The 21206-nt window shown below is 37.5% G+C and overlaps 4 protein-coding genes and 2 long non-coding RNA genes across 11 annotated transcripts; 3 read left to right on the top strand and 3 right to left on the bottom strand.

Moving 5' to 3' along the window:
- The first annotated feature begins 1013 nt into the window (after nt 1-1013).
- LOC111483754 lies at nt 1014-1747 on the top strand. The gene is made up of 2 exons (XR_002718413.1): nt 1014-1124; nt 1219-1747. It is a non-coding gene; the product is annotated as an uncharacterized LOC111483754 (long non-coding RNA).
- Nucleotides 1748-5691: 3944 nt separating this feature from the next.
- Nucleotides 5692-7163, top strand: LOC111484182. Its single transcript, XM_023130666.1, has 3 exons — nt 5692-6083; nt 6549-6731; nt 6839-7163. The coding sequence occupies exons 1-3, from the start codon at nt 5829-5831 to the stop codon at nt 6995-6997; spliced, it is 597 nt and encodes a 198-aa protein (XP_022986434.1). The 5' UTR covers nt 5692-5828; the 3' UTR covers nt 6998-7163.
- A 658-nt stretch (nt 7164-7821) lies between these two features.
- LOC111484041 (transcription factor E2FB-like) lies at nt 7822-14368 on the bottom strand. Its single transcript, XM_023130454.1, has 14 exons — nt 13860-14368; nt 11158-11347; nt 10903-10962; nt 10731-10816; nt 10569-10657; nt 10413-10467; nt 10004-10056; nt 9869-9919; nt 9732-9780; nt 9563-9628; nt 9404-9480; nt 8986-9211; nt 8415-8481; nt 7822-8314 (listed from the first exon to the last, which is right to left on the bottom strand). The coding sequence occupies exons 1-14, from the start codon at nt 14043-14045 to the stop codon at nt 8178-8180; spliced, it is 1392 nt and encodes a 463-aa protein (XP_022986222.1). The 5' UTR covers nt 14046-14368; the 3' UTR covers nt 7822-8177.
- Nucleotides 14369-15021: 653 nt separating this feature from the next.
- On the bottom strand, nt 15022-17408 carry LOC111484357. Of its 6 annotated transcripts, none has more exons than XR_002718493.1 (2): nt 17064-17320; nt 15022-15476 (listed from the first exon to the last, which is right to left on the bottom strand). XR_002718493.1 is itself a non-coding variant. In XM_023130910.1 (2 exons), exon 2 carries the CDS (start codon nt 15456-15458, stop codon nt 15222-15224), a length of 237 nt encoding a protein of 78 aa, XP_022986678.1. In that variant the 5' UTR covers nt 15459-15476; nt 17057-17240; the 3' UTR covers nt 15040-15221. The 6 variants fall into 6 exon arrangements, 2 of the variants coding, with proteins under 2 accessions (XP_022986678.1, XP_022986677.1); XR_002718495.1 differs by having other exon boundaries at nt 15040-15495; nt 17249-17408; XR_002718494.1 differs by having other exon boundaries at nt 15040-15490; nt 17249-17393.
- On the top strand, nt 15721-16076 carry LOC111484358. Its single transcript, XR_002718496.1, has 2 exons — nt 15721-15912; nt 15956-16076. It is a non-coding gene; the product is annotated as an uncharacterized LOC111484358 (long non-coding RNA).
- A 240-nt stretch (nt 17409-17648) lies between the features above and the next one.
- Nucleotides 17649-18411, bottom strand: LOC111484581 (NDR1/HIN1-like protein 1). Its single transcript, XM_023131235.1, has one exon. The coding sequence runs from the start codon at nt 18388-18390 to the stop codon at nt 17755-17757; it is 636 nt and encodes a 211-aa protein (XP_022987003.1). The 5' UTR covers nt 18391-18411; the 3' UTR covers nt 17649-17754.
- Between the last annotated feature and the right edge of the window lie 2795 nt (nt 18412-21206).

Here is a 21206-nt window from a genome sequence, read left to right on the forward strand (position 1 = left end):
TTGTTTTTACAAAAAAAAAAAAAAAAAAAAAAAAAAAAAAAAAAAAAAAAAAAAAAAAAAAAAAAAAAAAAAGGACATTTATTTGCGCACAGTAAACTGAACAGTGTAGGGATAATTACTAATGTCTTCGGATATCTTTATCTTACGTGATTTTTGTATTTAAAAAAAAAAAAAAACCTAAATAAAATTTATATCATGATTTAAGAAAAACGTCACATTACATTATTTTTGTTATTGATTTGAATAAATTGATTTGAGACTGGGGACCAATCATTATAATTAGGGTTTAGCCTGGTATTCAATCTAGGCATGTTTCTTACCATTTAAACGCTAATTTTGCTTTTGTTTATGTAATTTTGACTCTCAAATTTTTATAACACGTATATTATCGTCTAAGATAAATATCATAATTGTATCACTCAAGCTAAGATAAATATTGTCCGTTTTGACCCGTTACGTGCGGCTGTCAGCTTCACGATTTTAAAACACGTATATTATCGAGAGGTTTCCACACCCTTGTAAGGAATGCTTTGTTTCACTCTCTATGAGGTCTCATAATAGTCCACTTAAAATTGAAAGGTTCGGATCTTAACAAGATTAAAAATTTGAATATACACGGAGACGATTAAAAATTCATAGATGTAACAGCACAAACTTACCTCTAGTAGATATTGTCTACTCTTCTATAAAGAGGTTTTCACGCCCTTCTAAAGAATGTTTGGTTACACTCTCAACCAATGTAGGGTCTCACAATAGTCCACTTAAAATTAAAAGGTTCGAGTCTTATCCGACACAAAGTTGACTAAAACTTTAGAAATGTGAAGAGGGAATAGGGTTAGGACATTGATATTGAAAGAGGGTCGTCTATAGTTATATAATTGAACATCAATAATAATAATAATAATAATAATAATAACAATAATGATGTGGTGAATGAATTAACTTCCAAGGGCCCCTCTCTTATTCTCATTATTCTTATTATTATTATTATTTAGTTAGGTTGGAATTCCCATATAATATCCTCACCCCTCATATCAAACCTCACTCAGTCAGTCAGTCACCCACAAATTCATCCGTCCTTTCTTCATTCTCTAAACTCCAATTTCCCTAACAAACCAAACTTGGTAAGCCTCTCTCACAGTCACACTGCGTAACCCTCTCTGATAAACTCATGTTCATTTGTTTTTCTTTTTTTGTTTTTTTTGCATGACTTTGAAGAGGACGATGAGCAAGAGGTCGAGGAGTAGCGAGCCGAAGGTCGAGTTGAGAGTGAACCTGAACCGGTTGCCATCGCCAGCGACGTCGTCTTTGTCGGGGTCGGGATCGTCGTCGGACATATCAGTGGAGAATTCGTGCTTGGGGTGGGAGGGGGGAGTGGAAGAAGAGATAATAACAAGATCCATGATGCTGGTGGGATGTCCGGGGTGCTTCATGTATGTCATGTTGACCGAGAAGAGCTCCCAATGCCCCAAATGCCACAACAACGTCTTCCTTGATTTCTTCAAGCAGCAGCAGCAGCAGCAGCAGCAGCAGCATCATGCCTAGCCAAGCCACACCGCCATTATTATCAATAATATCAACCTTTCTCATCATCATTTTCTATGTTCTTCGCTTTTTTTTTCTTTTTTTTTATTTATAAAATCACCATGAATCCTAGGCTTAACTTTCTGAATCCTCTGTTTCTCCTCCATACGTTCTTGCCCTGTGGTTGCTATCACTAATTCCCATGTGCACCTTTTTCTGTGTCCTTTTATCTCACTCTATCACTCTGGATCCCTACACATTATTCCTAACTTTTTCCTACACAAATTACTGCCAAATATAAATATATATATATATATATTTATATACTTGCAATACGAAAATAGGAAGGGTAGGAGAGTATAAGCTAACATTGGAGATAGTATTTCTCATTTATAAATCCATGATATTTCACTAAATTAACCAAAGGCAAGCACGAGTGGTTGTTTCTGCCAATTTTTTACCTGTCGCCTTCTGCTACACCGTTAAATTCTGACCTCTACTTCCTTTTCTTTTCTTGTAATTCACAAATATTATATTTATGGATATGTACAAATTTCCACTTTTGCTTCTACTAACCAACTTTTTCTTATTTTCTTCCTCTATATTATTTTAAAATATTATTTACAACTACGCATCAAAATTTAAGTTAAAGTGTTTGTGGAAAACATTCGTACTATTTATTAATACGAATCGATAAGAGATTAATACGAGTGGGAGAGTATTTATAGCATAAACTAGTCAAATTATCCATATAATAACTGTGGAAACTTTATCTTAGCAGATGAGTTTTAAAACTATGAGGCTGACGATGATATGTAACGAATCAAAGCGAACAATATCTACTAGCGGTGGGCTTGGAGTGTTACAGTGATATCCTACATAGTCAACATCATGGTATCTAGCTAGCTTAATCCATATGCCCTGTACGAGAACCATAATATCTATACGCCATATTCTTGAGAGAACCTTGAATTGTAGTCTGAGCCTTGTATCTCTCGATTAATCCATATGAGAGACACATTATTTGTTAAACCCACTTGCTCGAGATGGATTTTATATCTCCTCGTCTTGACACTAGTTCCAAGGCTATAATTTCTTCCTCCTTTCCTTGTGGTCAAGTTGTATTTTGTGATGCTTCTTCATACGTCATTCACTCCTTAACTTCATTCGCGGAAGAAAATCAACAAATTTCACATAGAGCAGGATTCGAAGACTGGTACCCGCTACCAGACCCGAGAACGCGCGTGACCCGGACTACCAACCCGATCTGACGCCCTATCAACGTCCGTCGCGTGTGGCATAGAGAAAATGACGAGAAAAATCCACATGCTTCAGGGATTGAACCCACAGCGTCGATGTTGAAGGAGCAAGTCAGTGGGCGACACGTGTCAAGTGCTCCAGTGCAACTTCCTTACACCCAGGGTGTGGTACGCGCAAGCGAACCCCCTCTGAGCGCGTGAGGTTCCCTTTTACCCCGATTTTGACCCGTTCAACTATTTTTCGTCCTTATTTTGATACGGACTTAAATTTAATATAATTCAAGCCCTATCAGCGAGCTTTCAAGAAAATTTGGGTTCTTAACTAGCGAAAAAGCAAGCTTTGAAGAGTACACTACATTCTGGTAAGTAATCACTTGGATTTTAGGGAAGTGATACTTGTAGGGATCGCTAGGACAAGCTAGCATGCGAGCATAATGTATCTTAGGTGGCTAAAATATGTATGATTAGAACATAGAATGAACAATTTGGACATTATAATACGTACATGATAAAACTACGAAATTGTCCTTGAAACGAGAGAAATGATAAAAATGCCTAATTTAATGTCTTCTATTGTGGTATGATGGAGGAAGAGATATTCTTATATGTGCTCAGGGTGATTGATGGACGTTATCTCTCTGTTGAGCTTGTGATTATTTGATTGTGTATGATTTATGTTATGGTTTTCATGCATACGAGCCAGATGTCGAGTGGTTTGCCAGCAAGGACATTGAGCTCCCAATTGTAAGATCCCACTTTGCTTGGAGAGGAAAACCAAACATTGAAAATCTCTTTAGTGGACAAGTTTTAAAATTTTGAGGGAAAACCGAAAAGTAAAAACCCAACGAAGACAAAATCTAATAGTTGTGGGTTTGAGTTATTACATGAAATATCATACCATTTATTCCTAAAATAACTAAATCTATTTACTAAAAGATTTAAGTACATGCATGTTCTTAAAAATATGCATTTTCTCGTCTTATTGAGCTGCCCATATATTTTAACCGGTCTGCATAAATTTATAAAAAATAATTATAATATATTATTGGGCTTTTAACTTTGTGTAGATTAGGCTTTTAGGCTTTACGCCGATTGAGCTTTTGGGCTTTTAACGTTGTACGGAGTGAGCTTTTAACTTGTTAGTATTGGGCTTTTAACTTTGTGTGGAATGGGCTTTTAGGCTTTTAACTTTGTGCCTATTGGGCTTTTAACTTTTTTCGGATTGGGCTTTTAAACTTGTTCGTATTGGGCTTTTAACATTGTGTGGATTAGGCTCTTGGGCTTTTAACTTTGTACGGAATGGGCTTTAAAATTGTTTGTATTGGGCTTTCAACTTTGTGTGGATTGGGCTTTGGGCTTTAAACTTTGTGCGTATTCGGCTTTAAACTTTTTGCGAATTGGGCTTTTGGGCTTTTTACTTTGTACGGGTTGGGCTTTTAAACTTGTTCGTATCGGCTTTTAACATTGTGTGGATTGGGCTTCTGAGCTTTTAACTGTGCGTATTGGGTTTTAACTTTTTCGGAATGGGCTTTTCGGCTTTAATTTTTTACAAATTGGGCTTTTAACTTGCTCGTATTGGGCTTTTAACTTTGTGCGTATTGGGCTTTTAACTTTTTTAGCATTCGGCTTTTGGGCTTTTAACTTTGTACGGAATGGGCTTTTAACTTTGTGTGGATTGGGTTTTTTGGGCTTTTAACTTTATGCGTATTGGGCTTTTAACTTTTTATGGATTGGGCTTTCGGGCTTTTAACTTGTGCAGATCGGGCTTTTAGGCTTTTACCTTTGTACGGAGTGGGCCAAACTTGTTCTTATTGGGCTTTTAACTTTGTGTGAATTGGGCTTTTGGGCTTTTAACTTTGTACGTATTGGGCTTTAAACTTTTTGCGGATTGGGCTTTCGGGCTTTTAACTTGTGCGGATCGGGCTTTTTACTTTTAGCGGATTGGGCTTTTGGGTTTTTCACATTGTACGGATTGGGCTTTTAACTTGTGCGGATCGGGCTTTTTACTTGTTCTTATTGGGCTTTCAACGGTGTGGATTGGGCTTTGGGCTTTTAACTTTGTGCGTAACTTTTTGCGGATTGGGCTTTTGGGCTTTTAACTTCGTGCGCATTGGGGTTGTAACTTTTTAATGAATGGGGTTTTGGGCTTTTAACTTTTTACAAATTGGGCTTTTAACTTTGTGTGGATTGGGCTTTTGGGCTTTTAACTTTTTGCGGATTCGGATTTTGGGCTTTTAACTTTATACGGATTGGGCTATTAACTTGTTCGTATTGGGCTTTTAACTTTTTTCGTATTGGGCTTTTGGGCTTTTAATTTTTTTGTATTGGGCTTTTAACTTTATGTGGATTGGGAGTTTGGGCTTTTAGTCTTTGTGCGTATTGGGCTTTTAACTTTTTGCGGATTGGGCGTTTGGGCTTTTAACTTTGTACGGATGGGGCTTTTAAACGTGTTCGTATTGGCTTTTATCTGTGTCGATTGGGCTCTTGGGTTTTTAACTTTGTGCGTATTGGGTTTTCAACCTTTTTGGGAATGGGCTTTTGGGTTTTAACTTTATTTGGATTGGGCTTTTAACTTGTTCTTATTGGGCTTTTAACTTCGTGTGGATTGGGCTTTTGTGTTTTTAACTTGTGCGTATTGGGCTTTGAACTTTTTCCGGATTGGGCTTTTGGGATTGTAACTTATGCGGGTTTGGCTTTTAACTGTCCGGATGAGGCTTTTGGGCTTTTAACTTCGTGCGTATTGAGCTTTTAACTATTTTCGGATTGGGCTTTGAACTTTTCACGGATTGGGCCTTTGGGCTTTGCGCAAATTGGTCCTTTGGGCTTTTATCTTTATGCGGATTGGGCTTTTAACCTTTTTCTGTTTGAAAGTGTGTGAAGAAGAATGGTGGTGACGAAAGACGATTGTGGTTGAAGCAAATATCTGGCTTACAACGCTTCACATAGAATTCTCTCTCTCTTTGATCTCGTGGGATTCTCGTTTCCCACCCTCCGAATTCAGAGGGCATGCCTCATTACTAGATTACGACCTCTGATTTTCTGATAATGGCAACTGCTCCTTCTCCAATTTGCTTTTCATCTTCTTTCATTTCCTCTCCTGCTTCCTTTCCCGATACAAATTTCAGATTTCCTTTTAGTTCTTCTGTTCGACCTCCGAAATTCAATCCCAAAAGGCTCAGGGTTCAAGCCCTTAAAGAGAAAACCGGCGAAATCGAACGCCCATCTCCATCTCAATCTCCGTCTTCCTCTTCAGCAGATGAAGTTACCAAGAAGTATGGACTTGAAGCTGGTCTCTGGAAGGTACCATTCTCTTCGTTCCTTTTCCTCTATCAATCTGCTATGAACTTGAACGGAAGATAGAAGTTAGAAGACTGATAGCGTACATTTTAATTACGAATTTACCTTAGAAAGAAAAATTTGCAGTCTATTTATTCCTGATTGTTGTTGTGGCAAACAATAACATATTGATTTTCTGTTTCAATTGTTCATATTATGTTCGGCCAAAAAGTGCAATGGACTAGAACATAAGTGATAATGTATGTACTTGCTATCAATACCTCCTCACGATTTGAAAGTAGTAAAGAAGAAAGCAAATTAAATCCAATCAGAAGGTCCATAGGATTTTCAATAAACCGTGACAAATAGTTTCCGAACATATTGATTTTCTGTCTCAATTGTTCATATCTCTGCCTTGTAACAGCAAAGAATAATGGATGGTTATCCTTTCCTGGTAACAGCAAATGAGAAATTCATGTTGGTGTGCAGATATTTAGCTCAAAGGAGGAGGGTGAAGGAAAAGACAAATCAAAGGGGGATCAGGCAAAGGAGCTGCTTGCAAAATATGGAGGTGCATATTTAGCCACCTCCATAACTCTATCCCTGATCTCTTTTGCTGTGTGTTACGCGCTCATCAGCGCCGGTGTCGACGTTCAAGCTCTTCTGCAGAAGGTAATGGCATTTAGGAAGGGTTCCATGAGTTTGTTTGATCTTGATCTTGATCAAATATGTTTCACATGGGGAGATTGGTTTTGTTTGTAACACTTGAAAATTTGCAGGTAGGAATTTCGGTTGATGGGAATGGAGAGAAAGTTGGAACGTTTGCATTGGCATATGCAGCGCATAAAGCAACTTCTCCAATAAGGTTTCCTCCAACAGTGGCCCTTACTTCAGTGGTTGCAACTTGGATTGGGAAGAAAGTAGAGGAAGAGAATTAGCATAACTCTCAGTATTAGTCATTTGTTAGAGGTTTATCTAAGATATTATTTTATTTGATAGTGTATATTGAGCTAAATCCCATATAGATTGTATACTAAATCCCATACAGATGGGCGTTTGATGTGGAAGTTAATAATATGGTTAGAGTCTCAATTTCGAAACTCATTCACTTGAGCGAGACATAGGAGAGTGGAATTTCGTGTGTAGAGGTGAAATCTAAAGATCTACGAAGGAACTTCAAAAGCGAAGGTAGCTCGACAGTCCCTACCCACCCTGTGTGCGAAAGTAGGGGAGCACACTGTTGTGTATGGAGCCTACCAGCTTATTCAATTGTTATATAGTAAAACTATACATAGGAAATGATCATATATATATATGGTCATAAACTAAACTATTGTTTAGTTATCTAGCACTATATAGTACTATATATAATATATATATATATGATAGTTATGCCTTACTATATATATATATACACTCTTTTCATTCTCTACCGTCATCAATATCTCATTCTCCACCATCATCAATATCTCATTCTCCACCATCATCAATATAAACTTTTAATGCTCTCTTGCTCTTTTGTATTCATGTAGATCGAGTGTGTATTGTTGCAAAATCTCCAACACACTAAATTAGATATCCAATAGTTAAATCTTTAAATACAATCTTTAAAGTTTAGAAACCTATTTGCCACAAATGGTGTAATTTAACCAATTTAAAATCAGCCATTTCTGGAACTTCAGAAATTAAATGAACCATTTAAACGAGGAACTAAGAATATAATTCAACTGGGGGGCGGAGGGTGGGGTTACAGCTTCGCACGTGAGACGCAAATTGAACTGAACTAAACTTGGCTTAAAATGAATGTACTACACATGCTATTCTTATCTGGAAACAAAGAATTGTACAATGCAGAAATGACTATTTTATTTACTACATATTTTTGACACTAAACTGTACACCAGAGCCCTTCCCATCAGCAGTTTCCTCTAGCTTTTTGGGTAGAGATGCTTCTCCAGGAATTATCATGGAGGGAGGCTGGTCCCAATCTTAGATAATCGGTTCCAATCCCCCCGGTGCTAAGTAAGGATCACAGGGATCATACATCCATCATACAAGTTCTTGCACGACCGTAGCATTTATCATCAAGATTTATCTAAACAGATACCCTTTACAGTTTCAGCTGCTAGAAGGATTAGCAGAAGAAGGCATATCAGGTGCATTATTGGGAAGTGGATTCTGGGTTTCGGGGGTGCTGTCATTGGCAATACTGTAATCTTCATGAAATGTACCCAAATCATTCCACTCAACGCCAGCTACATGAAGAGTCAAGGTGTGTATGCAGTATCACTTTGATATTACAAAGGGGAAAACTCAAACTATTATGAAGGCGATAGATTTAAATTGTGAGGATACGTTCAGTTCTCCACATGTCAGTGATACTAACATCAGCATCAGACAAGAGCCAGTAATCAGCATCACTCTGAATAAGAAACAAAGATATCAGATGCTTGCAAACATTTATTCTGTTCTAATACATCCTTAATTTACATAAACTATATAATGAACTCAATACATTTTCCCCTCGGATGAATAATGGGTGACTATTAACAAATACAGCTCTCTGACCATCGAAGGTTTCATAACTAAACTACCCTTCCCCATCTGATCTGAAATGCTTCATTTCATTATCTTGTCCTCCGACAATTTTATGGAAAAACTAACTTGTTGCAAGTGTTATTAATTCCTATGTTTTTTATACAGATTGCATCTTCTAGAATCTAGGCTCACTCCAACGGATAGAACAATGTTCATGCTCTCATGCATGAAGCCCTCCAGAACGAAACCAACCATTTCTTAGAAACTAACGTGATGCTTCTGCCTTTATTTTCTCCGTATCCCAATCAACCAATTATTGTTTTTAAGTAAGGTGTATTAGTCCCCCTGATCCTTCCCCCAATCCTTAATTTTGAAAAATTAGACTTACATCTACAACGGAGGGAACAATTTTCATAATTCCACCCACGAAGTCCTGCGAAGCATTTAGATCGGAGCACATTCTGTGTACATCTTGTTCCCGCGTTTCAATTTCCTTTCCCCTGGTATCCTCAGTTCCTATCGTCGTTGCAGGTGCTTCATTAAAGCCTGAACTTGACGGCAAGCTTGGTGGCACTTCCACGCCATTTATCTCCTCAAACTTTTCTTCAAACTGACTACAAAATGGAAATTCATATCACAGTTTTAGTAGTAGTAGGAAAAGGAGGATATTGATAGTAGGAAAAGGGGATATTGTGAACACTGGGCATTTCCAATTCCCAGCCTATTCATTAATATGGCCATAGATAGTGGTTGTGTTTCAGTACAAAGCCAAACATTCCTCAACAACCAAAAAAATAAGACGTTACCTAACAAGGTAAACATCAATGGGTCCCATGGTGCTTCTGAGGACTATCCTGTACCTCCTTTGGGGGTAGTCAACAGCCTGACATATGATAGGAGAAGTAATTGGAACATATAATATGTGAATAGGTACCTTTTACATCAAGCCTTTACAATTAAATTACCTCATCAGGATCTGGAACTTCTAAAGTGGTTCCATGGGGAGCTTTAATGGCTATGAGAGTTTCATTCTAGTAGATGCAAAATATAGACACAATAATTAGAAATGGAACGACATTTCTATATTTGTAAATCAAAATTTATTGCAATCAACTCTATATATGATAAACTAACCTGGAAACAGGGCAAACCCTTGATGTCTTCCTCGGTTACAAAAAGCCACCTAACAATTAAATAAAGAATAAGCTTTAAATTCTACGTTTAAAAGAAAAAACAACATTGTAGAGGTGAATCTAGGTGAAAACTATTGCCTTTGGTTGTTCTCATCTTCACTGAGGTCCCTTAATCTTTCCTGCATCTCTCTGCAATTATTAAAAGCCTTGGAATAACAATAGGGGAACACAAATTTTCATTCAAAGACTGAATAAAGGATTCAGTTAAACAACCTTATTTGTTCGTCTAATCCACGCTCCTCCATGGAAAGGTTCTCTACTTCTGCCTGCACATTAACTATGGTTAAGGCTAAATCTGGTAGCTTGAAATTAAAATGTGGAAGTATTTGCAAACAAAGATTTCACGAAAGAGAAACTTACCAACGTCAAGAATAATATTGAGATAGAATGTGAACTAAAGGGCATAAACGAACATAATAGAATATTTTTCGATAGAGTACCTATTCACATATAATATCTTGCAGATTTCAGGCTAGCATTCCACCCAACAAACACAATTTTATTGGTTTCAATAGAGTACAAGTTTGTTCACATCGAGATCAAATAGAAACAGCAATCTTAAACAGCAACAATCGTAAGTAAACTAAATGGACTTAGTCAAAATGGCCTGTTTTTTGCATACCTGTAGACCGGCATAATTGTCATCGACATCCCCTGACCTTGAGACGTCAAGCCCCCTAATCAATCAATTACCCAAGTAATAAGTAGCATAACAAGAAAGGAATACTAACGAATAATAAACCGTGAAACTCCAAAGAATGTATGTAATAGTACATACTTCCACTGAATTCTGTTCTTAAGCTTCTTTTCTATGAGACCAATTCCTTCAAGGACATTTGTTATATCATATATTCGTCTTTTTTGTACCTATAAAAGTATAAAAATGTCAACTAATTGAGCTTCACAATAGAAGCCTATAATCTTCTAGAAGCATAGTAACCTCCAACGTGTCAGCTGCTTTATTCAGATCAAGAATACCATCTTCCGCTTGTTTGATCAGGTTAATAAACTTCTTTGTTAAGAGACCTAGATGAAAGTCACTAAAATTAGGAACATGAGCTGGTAGGAAATATAGGACAGCTACAACAAAGTCATCAGAAGTAACAAGCTACCAAGAGAACTATCATAACGGCATGGACCAGCTGGAGTAAGATTGTTGGCAGAAGGTGAACCTGAAACTTGGAGCATTTTTTCATTAATGTATTATAACTTTGTGAAAGAAAGAGTGGAAGAAATTGATTTTTTTTTCCCTCTAATTTACCAATGATGCAATTTCTTTAGCAAAAGAAGTTCTTTGAGAAGGTATTTTACATATGGCAATTTTAACTTAAAACCAAGGGTACCAACATGTATGATATACAACTTACCAACGTTTGACATGGGAGTCTGTGGCCCCGATCTACTGCATTTAGTAAGCCTTGATTTGTTTCCCTTTCCTCCTTTCACAGATACAGGTGTTTGATGGGGACTGTTAGCTACCTCAGTAAATCTAGGACCAGCTGCTCTATCGGTTGAGTCAGCTTCATAATCTGCTACCTCACTCTTCCGCTTCAATTGCTGGTAAAGAGGATCCAAGATTTCAAATAAGCATGGAAAAATATGCAATATACAGTATTGTACGTAAACTGAGAAGGAAAGTTAATGCAAGAAAATGATTAATATCAGAGAGCTTTAATAATAAAGAAAATAGAGACAAAAAATAAACAATAGTACAACATCTACCATTCCGACCATAAGTCTAGAAATCTTTGTCCTGAAATATAAATCAGATAGAACTAATTCTCAGTTGCTCCATTAACACTTGTCCGATGCAATTTGTTATACTATTAAACCTAAAGTAATTCCTATCCTAAGCAAGTCATCTAGAAAGAAGATTAATATCTGTTGCATCCATGGAACCCAAAGCATGTGAGGTCTTATCAAGCAGCGGCACAACTTGGTTTAGTTGCAAGCTTCAAGAACCAATGGTTCCTTTGCTTGTAGGTTGCAGCACATCCTCCCAACCAAAGCAAAAGAAAGCCTTTCAAACATCCAAAGATTTTGATAAGAGCAATTTTAAACTGATGTAAAGCAAGGGAACAAAAAATTTACTGAAGGTTTTAGTTCGAGTAGTCTAAAAGGAAGCTTTCAACAAATGAAATCCTAAGACCCACCAAGCGCTATTTAAACCTTGAGAATGTTTCCTCTCAAACCCTCAAATGGCTAAGAAAGCATGGGAAGAAAAGATCTTAGACTTGTCTCTGACTGGATGATCAACAAACAATAAAATCTTTAACAATGTATGGAAGGATCATTTGTCGCTGAGCTCAAGAATTATTATTTTGGTTATGCTGAGTGTACCGATTTTTTAAATTTAAAACATATAGATGAGAAGGATCAGGGTTGAGGCATGCAAAAGTCCTCCAATGGCCATTTTCACTTGACCAACCTTTCCACATAAGAAATTTGTATAAATGCCCCAAAATATCATAATATCAAAACTACCGCAATTTACAACAATAATGAACACTGAAAGATGCTATCCCATAATTATCATTAAACCTGTTAATACTGATCTAGTTTTCTATTTATTAAGTAAATGACAAACGTTTATAAAAATTGGATTGCCATCAGTACATAAAGGGTATATTTGAGAACAATGTTCTAAAAGATGGAACCATTCAAAGAAAAAAACAATAAACCTCAAATGAAAAAAACCTAGTTCAGTAAAAATAAACAAATAAAATAAAAATAAATAAGAAATCGCCCGTCCTTTCTCTATTATAGTGTAGTATGAAATATCCTACCATATAAATGATGCAAATCACTGGCATTCCACAAGTGTCTAGAATCTTGATTATGAAATCAAGATAACAAGTATGGAAAATATTCTTGATAGACTACACCATCAGGAGTACAAGAGTCTAGGTTATTCAAACGATGCATAATAGCAGTTCAGTTAAGTTTTCAGAATAATCATTATAAAACTTATGATAGTAGCCTAAGAATACAAAAATTAATGACCAAGGATGATCAGTAGATGCAGCCCTTAAAAGAATTGGATGGCACCTACAACCGAGGAAAATGGAATGTATTTCTTGCTGGCCCTTTTTACCACTGAACCACAATTATTTAGATGATATCCAAGGTTGAATATATAACTCACAATAGTACTGCACGACTTGATCAAGTCATCTAATACCGTTATGATGTCATCCCTTGAGATAGTTACTTCCAGTATTGTTTGTTCATATCCAGCATCGGTGATGTACTATAATCATAATTGAGAACTTTCTATTGAAGAAACACATCCTTTACTAGATTTAGCATATTTTCTTTAGAAAATCATAATGAAATAAATCTCACAAGTATCATCTATTTGCATCAAGGTTCTAACACTGTGGCAACAAACTTGTCGCTTGCCTATATAGGAAGAGGTGGGGGGTATCGTCCATCTTGGCAGCCTCTAGTATTGGTTGACAACAGTAAATCCTTCAAGTTCATAGAGACAAACGGTGCATCATCTACCAATCTAGATACAGGACGAAAGCAATCTATTACCCTTGCATTTAAACTAATCAACGTACCCAATGACCAAAAGGACCAAATACAATGCAGTGAAAAGTAGTTTGCTCAGGGAAAATTAAGAAGTTCTGAGAGAGAACGAGTTATAGTAATCAACAAATGCACTGGTTGAGAATGCAGGGAGACTGAGATACTCAATACACTTTTCTAGATACAGCAGGAAGACACGAATTAAAGGTGATAACAGCGTAATTCATCTAATTCAGTCACACAAAACACCCTGGAAAAAGAAAGTAACCGAAATTGAGCTAAAACTCGAGGTCTTCTCGGTGCAGTATTCGAAGGGCACATTCTCAATCTCATTATGACCAAATCACTGAAACTAACTATTTTCACTAATCTCAGCTAATTCAATTCATGAGATCCGCTTAAAACCTACTAACCAAATAATTTTCTATTTTACACTAGAATCACAAACACAAGGGTCCAAAAATACTACTCAGTGAGGAGAACAATAAGTAATCAACGAAATATGCGTGTAAAAAAACAGCAGAAGCAAACTCACCGGAGATCTGACTACGATGGCGTCAGCTTCTTGATCGGCGAGTCGAGGGTCCGGGGCGAAGCGGTGATAGTCCCCAGGAGATGCAAATGGCGGTTTCAAAGAAGAGAAGGGGAGCTGGCGCTTAAGAGAGTGCATGATCTGCTCAGGAAGGTGTCCAGAGGAGTTAGGAGCTCTAGAACCCGACATGGAACAGCCTCAAAGAGAAGGGCGAGCAGAGATCGAGTAACCTCTTGGTGTGCTGCGGATTTGGGTACGAAGGTCAGAGAAAGAGAGCAAAAATGGAGGGAGTTTGGGGTTTTAGGTGCAATTGGGGAAATTGATAGAAATAGAGGAGGAACGGAATTGGAAGAAGAAGAAGAAGAAGAAGAAAAAGATCTGCGTGTTTGGATTCTGAGAAAATGGAGAAAAGCGGGAGAGATTCAGAGAGAAAATGAGAGCAGAAAACGAGGGAAGGTTGAAAGGGAGGGAACTTGGTTCGGATATAGATGTGGAGGGAAGGAAGCGCTTATTAAAAAAATAAAACAAATAAAACAAATAAATTTATATATATTTAATATTTCAATATGTCTTTTTTATATTTAATATTTCAAATAAATTTTTAAACCAAAAAACGCCAACTTACCCAAGATTAATTAAAGCCATCAAGGTTGTTTTCATCGATTATCTCTTAATTCCATTTAATTAACAAATTCTATATTAAAAATGGATTAATTAACCAAAACTGCACGGGGACTGGAATTTACGAATTATGCATAAATATGCCCAAATCTAAGTGGACTTCCATCAAGTAAAAAAAAAAAAAAAAACGTTCGAATCGGCGATGCGCGCCTTTTGTTGGGCAAATTGAGTGGCGATTATTTGGCGCGTAAGCCGTCCCCATCACCTAATAAACTCGTTGCATTCCACTCTCATTTCACCGTCACTACACGCCAACGTTTGCTCAACAAACTTGGGCTCTGGATAATGGGCTTTTAACAGGCCCAAATTTTAAATGGGCTTTCTGCTTTACGTCTGATCCATGAAGGAATCCACCTTGTTATTCCCAAATATAGAATAACTTTTTGTTTCTTTTTGAATAATTAATTTATTCATTTCATTTTTACCTTTTAAAAATATTCTTTTAAAAATATTCCCAACTAAAATTTACTAATAAAGAACGTGATTTTCAAGTGCAGTATAATCTTGAAAGTTCATCCATGGAGATAAGTATGGCATTACAAACATCAGTTTTATTCCATAATTCCTCGCTATCAGACATTGCTAACCGGCAACTGTTTGATATAAACAGAATTACCTCAAATGGCAAATGGCAGAAGATACACAAAACTTGACATTGGTACACTTTCAAGTTGCAAGAGAATGCTATTTGAGTAACCGTGCGAGATCAGGATCATCTAAACTCACGTCCAACCATCCGTTCAAGCGCATGAACTCTATGTAGTGATCGGGAGGCTTCACGGCACGAGGGTTTCTTGGGGTGAAGCCATGAATCCTCTCGACATCCCGTGCGAGCCACCTAATATATGCTTGGTCCAAAGGAGGCACTATCTTCAACATTTCATCCCTTCCTCCTGATTGCTTCGCGGGTTTGTTTCCCATGTAGGCTTACCAGAGAAGCTGAAAACCAAAAACTTATCTCAAGGCATAAACCAAAGACAATTAGGAAATAAAAAAGAAGCTAAGAGACTAATTAAATTCTCAAAACAAAAGATTTTTACATGTTCATATGATAAAGGCTCTTCATAATTTATTAAGCTGTGCACAGTAATGACGGTTGGATCAAAAGAACTTCAAATTTGACAGTAAGCATCTGAACAAGCAATTAAGTGGGAAGTTCCAGAAACATACCACTACGCTGGCACGGATGAACATTAAGAACAAGTCACAAGTCAGTCGTAATAATAGCATCTAATAACATGAAAGGCTTGTATTGTTGTGTGTAAAGAAAAAGAAGGATTCATGGCAGCTCAGATCTAAAACACTTGATATTAGAAGTTGTTGGTGATTTTAGTAAGAGAAAGGTATTATACAGCAAAACCAACCGCATCAGAAAGTTTTTGAATGTTCACAAAATCTGGAGTATAAGTAAAAATAAGGTTTTACCCATCAAGCTAACATAACATACAAAGACAATCATAAACAAGGGAGTAAAGAAATGAAACGAACTCATGAACGGTGCGGAGTCTGAGAACATCTCAATTCAAGAGATGGTCAGATGGAAAACAGCCAATTATCAAGAAAACAATGTCTACACTACATTTCAACAATTGTCAAACAAACATGTAATTAGCCACCGGAGATCTCATGATGTAAGATCTCAAGCCGGTTAGAGAGGGGAACAAAACATTCCTTATGAGGATGTGGAAACCTTTTCCTAACATACGCATTTTAAAATCGTGAGGCTGACGACGATACATAACAGGTCAAAGCGGACAATATCTACTAGCATTGGGTTTGGGCTGTTACAAATGATATAAGAGCTAGATACCAACCGGTGTGACAGCGAGGATGCTGGCCTCCAAGGGGTGGATTGTGAGACCTCGTATTGGTTAGAGAGGGGAATGAAGTATTCCTTATAAGGGTGTAGAAACTTCTTCCTAACATACACGTTTTAAAACCGTGAGGCTAAGGGCGATACATAACGGGCAAAAGTGGACAATATCCGTTAGCGATATGCTATATCAGGACCAGCCTGCCTACCAGTGCATGACTTCACAGATATGAACCACAAGAAAAGCAGATTCAGAGTGTAAATTAATTCCAGAATAGTGTGTTGGAGGGGAGTGATAGGCCACAGTGAGCATTGAGTAACCAAACACCCTCTGGCTAACCCTGATTTCAAATGTGCAAATAGCTTAAATTCTGACAGCCTCGCAAAGCAAAACGAACGAAATGACATCTCCCAAATCCAACCAGGAAGAATCAAATTTCCCAATGTTGCAACCAACCGAACTTCCTAAAGCCCTAACCCAATGCCATACAATCTCATCGCTACATATAAACTATGATTGGCACAAAATTATGAATCCATGCATATCAAATTCCTTTCAAATCTAATTAATCAAACCAAAAACTGGATTTCCAACTACAAGAAACGAAGCACGAGAAAACAGTTGAATTAGAGTAAAATTCTCCTAGAAAGCGCTAGATTCTGACTGGAAAGAGAAAGAAAAGAGAAGCCATAAAGTAAATGATACTCGATACTTGAATATTTCTTGCAGATAACACAGACGGTGGTTAGTTCTAAATGGGCGTATGGATTCTTTTCTTCGCCATCTGAATATTCTTGACAGCAAGAAAAGAGAACGAAGAATCTGGAAACTGTGGCACACCCAAAAAGGACAACGAAAAACCACCACGAGGAGGAAGGAAGAAGATTCAGTACTCACCTTAGCCGTAGCTCGATTGGCGGTGTGCAAAGTGACGAGAATGGACGTCGCACGGTGCCGATTCTACGGTGCGCATTTTTATCTGTCGAATTGGAAGACAAGCGCAAGTGAAAAGACAATTTCACCCTTCTTCTTTATGTCATTTTATTCCTTTTCTTTTTCTAAATTAACTTGTACATTAAACCATCGGATCTTTGTTATTTGGTCCACGGAAAAAGTCATTGAAGATAATTATATTTTATTGGTTCAAACGAGGTTAGAAACATATATTTGATATATTTGATACTGTGTTCTTTGAGTATATACTTTTGAGACTGTCTTATATTAGAATAGATATGGTTGATAACGCGGTGTTAGGACAATAATTATATTAATTTTCGAGAGCTTTTTCACTATTAAATTTTCCAATGACACATGTTTTCTTGCAACTTAATTTTAAAAGAAAAAAAATAGTAAACTAAGCATAGGGATAATAAGATAAAAATGGGTTGAATGAATTAAGGTGATCAGACTTCAACGTTGCAGCTTTGGACAATCTGGAACTTCATGGCAGAACCCACAGCGATGGCGTGGTCAGGGTTCCTAAATTTAATAAACGCGGGACAGTTAACGTTCAAATGGTACCTCCCCGAAATCCAGGTGCCAACCTTCCACTTCACCTGCCCGTCTATTTTCACATTGAACAACACCGCCCCAACGTTCTGGTCCTGCTGCAAGGACAAGGCCACGTCAGGGGCCACGGGGACGGCATCGCCACTAAGGAAAGGGGACCAAACGACGACGTCTCTGTGGCCTTGGTATGTGGAAGGGAGGAGAGTCGGAAGAGTGAGCTGCTGGCCACGGTATGCGCCATAGACATCCATGGTGACGTAATAAATGCCGATGCGGTCGTTGGGGTTGTGGGAAGAGATGGTGACTTGCATGCTGAGGGACAAGAGATTTGGGGAGGATGAGGCGTTGAGGCCGAAAACGGTGACGTCTTGGAGGATGAAATTGGGCTTTGTGGGGCGGAGGACGGCCCATACGATGAAGATGACAATGCCCAGGATGATGATTAAGGTCAGGACCACGATGCCGAGGCGGCGGAGGAATTGTTGGTAGTCCTCGTCGTGGTGGGCGCTTTCCTTGTCCTTGGCGCTCATATTGGTGAAATGGGAATAATAATGTGCAAGTAAAACTGGTAAAACAGGGGTATTTATAAGAAGAGAAGGGGTGTGTGAAGCAAAGTGGGAGCAGAAGAGACGAAGAAAAGGGTATATACAATATGCAGTTGGTGGATATGGAAGTATATGCTTGTTCATGGGCTCCAAAATGCGCTACCTCATCTCTCAACAAAAGTAGCCTATATTCTAAATTATTCCGCCACTACGGAGTAAGATCAACTATTAGGGTAATAACTCAAACACGTTTACTTCGACGTTGTCTGCCTCGCGATTTTAAATATCATACTAGGAAGAAGTTCAAACATTCCTTTTTCCAACCGACGTGGAATTTCAAAGTCCACCTCCCTCGAGAACCCAATGTCCTTGGTGACACACTCTGTTAGAGAGAGATTTATACACCTTTATAAATAATTTTAGTTCTCCTCTCAAATCTAGGTGGGATCTCAATTTTATCTGTTTCAATTTGGTGATTATAAAACATGTTTTTCCTAAAATAGGGCGTTACCATTAGCTAAAGAGATATTTGTACAAAATTTTTATAAAAATGAGAAAGAAGATATTGGAAGAATCATAAATAAGAGTAAGGCTAAGACAACTAGTGGAATAAAATAAAGTGTACCGAAAAGATGACAACTCTTCACCGTCAAACAGATTCCAAATAAAGCAAAAAAAGGAGACGAAAACAATTTATGTAAAAAAAAAAAAAAAAAAAAAAAAAAAAAAAAAGTATTTAACCCACGAAAATTAGAGAAAAATATAGAATAACTTTATAATTATTTAAACCAAGTTCTTTTCTAATATTATATTTTTTTTAATAGAGAAAAGATTTAAACCCTTAACTTTAGTGATCCATTTAAAATTTGAGAACTATTATAAAAGATATCTCATTATTGTATAATTATTTTTTAACAAAAAAGAATCCGTTTCTACCTCTAAACTTAAGAAATTTCGAGTGAAGCATGAGCAAGTGTAGAGAAGTAAAGGTCTAATGGGAATGAGCAACAATGAGAAGATGAGATGCTCCGGACACCCCATTTAAAAAGAAGGTTGGAAGGTTTTGGGCTTCTAGTTTTCGTTTGCCCTTCATCAGGTAGTGCTTGTGTGTGGAGTGTGCTACCAAAAATCGAACTTAAAGCTCTCGCCTTACCAACGAGCTAACAGATAATGGTTGTTGATCACGATTACTACAAAAAAAAAACTCGAATAAAGATGAATATTTCACATGGAAGAGTGCACATCTTTATCTTTACACTTTCATCTTCGTCAAATTTGGTCAGACTTAAAGAAAAAAGATATTAGAGTAAAATTGTAACACTTTTTACAAAGTTTAAGGTTAAACTTATGACACGACAAGTCACATGTGCATTTATCAGCCTGGAAAACATCAAATAATCCAAAACCTCACATGGTTTGTCCATCCAAAATGTAATTTTAGAGAGCAAATCTGCTAGGTTTTGAATTGAACTGTGAAATAAATATAGGCATAAATCTTGTATAGTACACAAAGTTGTCCATTTCCTGCTGAGAGAAGCATCCAGACATAGCACAACACTCATTCCAAGGCTTTCAGAAGCTTACTGTCATTGGCCAATAATAATATCACCCAAATAGCGTCCTATTATTAGCATTTAGAAGTTAACAACATAACATCACCATCGTTAAATCCTCTAACATGAATAATAGAAACTACTGATATGATGATCTATAAAACTGATCCAAAACTAGGCAGCAATGTAATGGATTATCATTTCATTCAATAAAGTCATGTCCCTGTCCCTGTCCCTGTCTCTATATTGCTTGGGCACCAGTGGTAAACACCACCATCCCTAAGTTCTAACTCAAACTCGTGGGCTGTTACTGTTAGAACAATCAATCTCACATCTGTAGCCAAACAAAGAAGGCATATAAACACTAAGCCATGGATGAAATTGTATGTTCAATTCAAGGAAGCAAGTTAATACGGGCATCCAGATTTGAGCTTCTTATTGCTACCAACTAATGGCACCAATATTAACCATTAAACCACACCACAAAGAATAGAATAGAATCGAGGAGACATTAGTCGGTCAGATTTCTGGATAGAATTGTCCACCTGGGGAAGTTTTGTTCAGAGAGCTAATAAACCCGTGTTCTCTCTTCTGTCCATGGCATACAGACAGCATCACTAAACCTTGAATCTGGAAAACTCAACCATATTCTACTTTTTTTAGAAGTTTGAAACTAACCAAGCATGATTTGAGGGCAACACATTCAAACCGAGGTGGGTGGCAAGAAATTTATGGGAAGAAATTACTACGAACTCTCGGCTTTTAGTAGCCAGAGGAAAAGAAAGCAAAAGCGATTCCCGTAGTAGCGAACTGTAACGCCCAACTTCCAGGTCTATAAGCATACCCAACAAACCAACCAACGACCAACTTCATTGTAACAACTATACCCCACCGCTGTCAGATATTGTCCTATTTGGATTTTCCCTTTTGAGCTTCCCCTCAAGGTTTTCAAAATGTGTTTTTATAGGGAGATGGAGGATCTCACAAGTCACCCCCTAGGGGGGCTAGCGTCCTCGCTGGCAACCGCCAAGTGTCTTGCTCTAATACCATTTGTAACAGCCCAAGCTCACCGCAAGCAAATATTGTCCACTTCGACCCATTACGAATCGCCATCAGCCTCACAGTTTTAAAATGTGTCTACTAGAGAGAAGTTTTCACACTCTTATAAGGAATAAAGGAATATTTTGTTATGTGGTCTCACATTCGTTTACTGAGCTTATCCACCCCTCTTATCTACCACTTCTAGGC

The sequence above is a fragment of the Cucurbita maxima genome, unplaced genomic scaffold, assembly GCF_002738345.1.
Source record: "Cucurbita maxima cultivar Rimu unplaced genomic scaffold, Cmax_1.0 Cma_Scf00009, whole genome shotgun sequence".
NCBI lineage: Eukaryota > Viridiplantae > Streptophyta > Magnoliopsida > Cucurbitales > Cucurbitaceae > Cucurbita > Cucurbita maxima.

What these genes read in the sequence shown, in the direction of transcription:
- LOC111484581 (XM_023131235.1), bottom strand. Translation starts at nt 18,390, where the DNA reads ATGAGCGCCAAGGACAAGGAAAGCGCCCACCACGACGAGGACTACCAA.
- LOC111484357 (XM_023130910.1), bottom strand. Translation starts at nt 15,458, where the DNA reads ATGGGAAACAAACCCGCGAAGCAATCAGGAGGAAGGGATGAAATGTTG.
- LOC111484182 (XM_023130666.1), top strand. Translation starts at nt 5,829, where the DNA reads ATGGCAACTGCTCCTTCTCCAATTTGCTTTTCATCTTCTTTCATTTCC. An exon ending in TTGAAGCTGGTCTCTGGAAG is followed by an intron (nt 6,084 to 6,548) that starts GTACCATTCTCT and finishes GTTGGTGTGCAG; the next exon opens with ATATTTAGCTCAAAGGAGGA. An exon ending in TTCAAGCTCTTCTGCAGAAG is followed by an intron (nt 6,732 to 6,838) that starts GTAATGGCATTT and finishes GAAAATTTGCAG; the next exon opens with GTAGGAATTTCGGTTGATGG.
- LOC111484041 (XM_023130454.1), bottom strand. Translation starts at nt 14,045, where the DNA reads ATGTCGGGTTCTAGAGCTCCTAACTCCTCTGGACACCTTCCTGAGCAG. An exon ending in CCGTTATGATAGTTCTCTTG is followed by an intron (nt 10,817 to 10,902) that starts GTAGCTTGTTAC and finishes ACTTTCATCTAG; the next exon opens with GTCTCTTAACAAAGAAGTTT. An exon ending in AAGCAGCTGACACGTTGGAG is followed by an intron (nt 10,658 to 10,730) that starts GTTACTATGCTT and finishes ATACTTTTATAG; the next exon opens with GTACAAAAAAGACGAATATA.